The sequence below is a fragment of the Dipodomys spectabilis genome, unplaced genomic scaffold (genome assembly GCF_019054845.1).
Source record: "Dipodomys spectabilis isolate Male_0828 unplaced genomic scaffold, ASM1905484v1 ptg000019l, whole genome shotgun sequence".
Lineage (NCBI taxonomy): Eukaryota > Metazoa > Chordata > Mammalia > Rodentia > Heteromyidae > Dipodomys > Dipodomys spectabilis.
This window is the reverse complement of record NW_024870696.1, coordinates 10,174,884-10,178,793: the sequence shown is the minus strand read 5'-3', so window position 1 is coordinate 10,178,793 and position 3,910 is coordinate 10,174,884. Positions and strand designations below refer to the sequence as shown.

At 32.8% G+C, this 3,910-nt stretch overlaps 1 protein-coding gene across 1 annotated transcript; it reads left to right on the top strand.

Moving 5' to 3' along the window:
- Positions 1 to 2,276: 2,276 nt before the first annotated feature.
- LOC122103980 (olfactory receptor 2AJ1-like) lies at positions 2,277 to 3,217 on the top strand. The gene is given in 2 exon segments (XM_042674666.1): positions 2,277 to 2,958; positions 2,961 to 3,217. Coding segments are annotated over 2 exon segments (939 nt in total).
- The last annotated feature ends 693 nt before the right edge of the window (positions 3,218 to 3,910 follow it).

Below are 3,910 nucleotides of genomic sequence, written 5' to 3'. Positions count from 1 at the left end.
ATGTTTTGGCTTGTTTTGTCTTTTCTTTTTGGTGATGGAAATCAAACCTAAGTTCTGGTGCCTGGTAGGTGAGCACTCTACCAATGAGCTATATCTACATACAACCATGCTTTTGTTTTGCTTTGGTTCGTTTTAAATCACTAGACCAATAGCCACGTAAGTTAAATACTTGAATTTGTAGAATAGAATTTAAATCTATTAATAATTGTTATTTAGTTAAGAATTGGAATAATGTCAAGTATGGCATTCATATTACAGATTTTATAAAGATTAAAAATAAGGCTTTCTCATATAAGTAAATAAGTAAAATTCTCTAGAATTTTCATATTAAATAATCTTAATCAATATTATTCAGATTAAACTCATTTGTTGTATATGTGGTTTTTGCTTATTCTAGAAGAAAATGTAACACAAATATTAATGTAGAAGCAAACAAATTACTTCTTTATCATATGAATATATTGTTACAAAAATATTAGTAAAAACACAATGAGCCCTGTTAATTCAAACTGTAAAAGTACTTTGTTATTGCTCAGAAATAAGACAACTTAAAGAAAATGAAAAAATATCATTGATATGAAACTAAATTAATGAATATATAGTTTATTTTAAGATCTCTCACAAATACCAAATGATAGAATTGTCATAAATTCATTCTGTAAGAAAAATATCTATTAGAAGACTACATTATCTAAATATTTGTCTAAATTTTGTAAATTGACTCAAAGCAGAAGTGAATTTAATGGAATGTGTGGTCTTTAGTCATCAATAATTTGATTTTTTAAAGTGAAGTTAGCAGGAAAGTTCTATGTAGGACCATCAACCAAACATGAAGAAATTAGACTGCCTCCTACAAACTAGTTATATAGAATAATTTAGAGAGCTTAAATATTTTACAGTATAAATTAATTTTCATGACAAAGATTTGTTTGACTATGGTTAAACTCTCTAACTCTTTGAATCTTACATATATACACACAGCTGTTTAATAGCATATAATCATTTAAAATAAGTGGTAGATCTTGAAAATAAACATTATTATGATCCCTTTCTTTGATTATAGTATTGATGTAAATTACTTATGTGATCTTAATCTTTTGAATAAGCACAAACTATTTCCTTAAAGTTGTTAGTTTAAATTCAAATCAATAGTTAATGTGGAGAATAATACACACTGGTTAAATTATATGGAACTGGTTAAATTATTTGATAACAAAACTTTGAGAATAATACACACTGGTTAAATTATATGGAACTGGTTAAATTATTTGATAACAAAACTTTAAGTAGATGGTAATGACATGAAGAAATTTCCATTTTCTTAAGGCATATACACAAAGACTATCTGAAAAAGTCAATTCTTAAATTTATGTGGAAAGCATGTTCTCCGAATATAGTCAGTGTATTTTCTTCCCAATTTAACACATATTAATTGAGCATGCAGGAAACCGGGTTCTGTTCTAGGCATTTTGCTTCTGCCAGTGAATGGAAATTCACAAATGCTGATGGAGGCCAGGCAACAGTAGTTCAGGCCTGTGATCCCCGGTGCTCAGCAGTCTGAGATGAGAGGATCACAGTTCCAAGTAAGCCTGGGCAGTAGACTGTGACACTCTTGTTTCATATCAACCCCCAGAAAACCTGAAGTGGCACTGTGGCTCAAAGTGGTACAGTGCTAACCTTCAGCAAAAAGGCTTAAGAACAGTGCTCAGGCCCTGAGTTCAACTCCACAACAGACTTAAAAAAAAAACAAAAAGAAAATTTCTGGTAGAGAATGACAAGTAACAACAAACATGATGCATTTGTGTTTAGTGCTTATTTGATGAGTTTTTGATGCTTATTGTTTATTACGATACAAAAATGTAAAAAGATTAGCAAAAAATAAAAGCGAAAGAGAAAAGACTAGGAAATTTAGAATAAGAATGGCAATATTACTTAATGTGTTTCTTTGTGGTTGTATAGAAGAAACTCAGTTGTTCACAAAACTAAACAACTGAATGTTAACCTCACCAAACGTAAATTCAAATTTTAAATACCAAGAAGGAAAAAGTTGTATAAAAAAGACAGTGAACAAAAAACTGAATTAAAACTATGAGGCTAGAAAGTAAAAGTATCATTCAACAAATAAAGTTTGATGCTGTCTGGTACATAATGCATCATAAATCTCATTTTAGGCATCTATGTATATATGCATCTTTACATGTAGGTGTGTGTATCAGAGTGAAATATAACTATTATATTCTATTTTTCTAATTATTTCCTTTTAGACACAATATAAGATGGGACAAGAGAATTACACCTTCAGCAGTGACTTCATTCTTTTGGGACTGTTCTCTTCTTCCCAAGCCAGTCTGGTCTTCTTCTCATGTTTATTTGTCATTTTCATTACGAGCATAACAGAGAATGCACTCATGATCCTCCTTATCCGAGGAGACTCACGACTTCAAACTCCAATGTACTTCCTGCTCAGCCATCTCTCCTTCATGGATATCTTGCACATTTCCAACATTGTTCCCAAGATGATCACTGACTTTCTGTCAGGCAGTAGAACGATTTCCTTTGTGGGGTGTGGCTTTCAAATATTTCTGTCCCTAACCCTACTGGGTGGCGAGTGCCTCCTCCTGGCTGCCATGTCCTATGATCGCTATGCAGCCATCTGCCACCCACTGCGCTACCCAGTGCTCATGAAGGATGCTGTCAGCAGGCTCATGGCTGCAGGGGCCTGGCTGGTTGGAACCCTCAACTCCATAGTTCACACAGCATATGCGCTTCACTTTCCCTTCTGTCACTCTAGGGCCATTGATCACTTTTTCTGTGAAGTTCCTGCCATGCTGAAGTTGTCCTGTGTAGACACATCACATTATGAACGGGGAGTTTATGTCAGTGGCATCATTTTTCTGCTGTTGCCTTTCTCCATGATCTCTGTATCTTATATACAAATTCTACACACTGTGTTCCAAATGAATCCTCAGAAGCACAGAAAAAGTCCCTTTCCACCTGTTCCTTCCACATGGTTGTGGTCATAATGTACTATGGACCCTTTATTTTCACATATATGAGACCTAAGTCATATCACACACCTGGTCAGGATAAGTTCCTGGCTGTATTCTACACCATCCTCACACCCATGCTTAACCCCATCATCTACAGCTTTAGAAATAAAGATGTGATAGCTGCTGCCAGAAATATGTTTCAAAGTATATTTCTGAACAAAAAATGAGTAAAAATTGCTACCATTTTGTACTTCTACTTTCTCCATAGGCAATACTTAGGAGTATTCATTACATTTCCCTGGGAAAATGTTATTTCTTTCTTTCCAAAGAAGTATTTTGAAGATTGTTCATAGTAAATTATCATAATAATTAGTTTTAAAAACACACCTCTCTTTCCTTCTTAAATAGTACGAATCATAAGATGAATTTACAGCAGATAAAAGTCTCAAAGCTTTGAATTGTTCTTGCTAAAATTGTAAGTATGTAAAGGAATTGTCTTTTAAACTTCAATCACATACCTATTATATGGAAAACATGAGTTCATGCAAAGTTTGTATTTTTATGAAACTTTGTAAAAAAAATTTGAGTTAGGGAAGTAATATATTGTTTAACAAAATTCTTTGAACTGAACATCATATTTATTATTAACACAATTATTTATTTATATATTTTTATTATCTTTAAATAGTAACTTCAATTCAACAAATCAGTTTATAAAATTATGTATCTGAATCAATACTGCCTTTGCATCATTCTCCTCCCCTCTCCCAGCCCCACCCATCAACTTCAAGTTACCTGGTTACATTTTCACATTTGAACATTATTATTGAATATTATAGCTCCTTTTTCTCTCCCTTCTTCTATGTATTTGTATGGGCCTCTCTCCTCTTGATCTCATCTACCCCAGGACACATATTCTA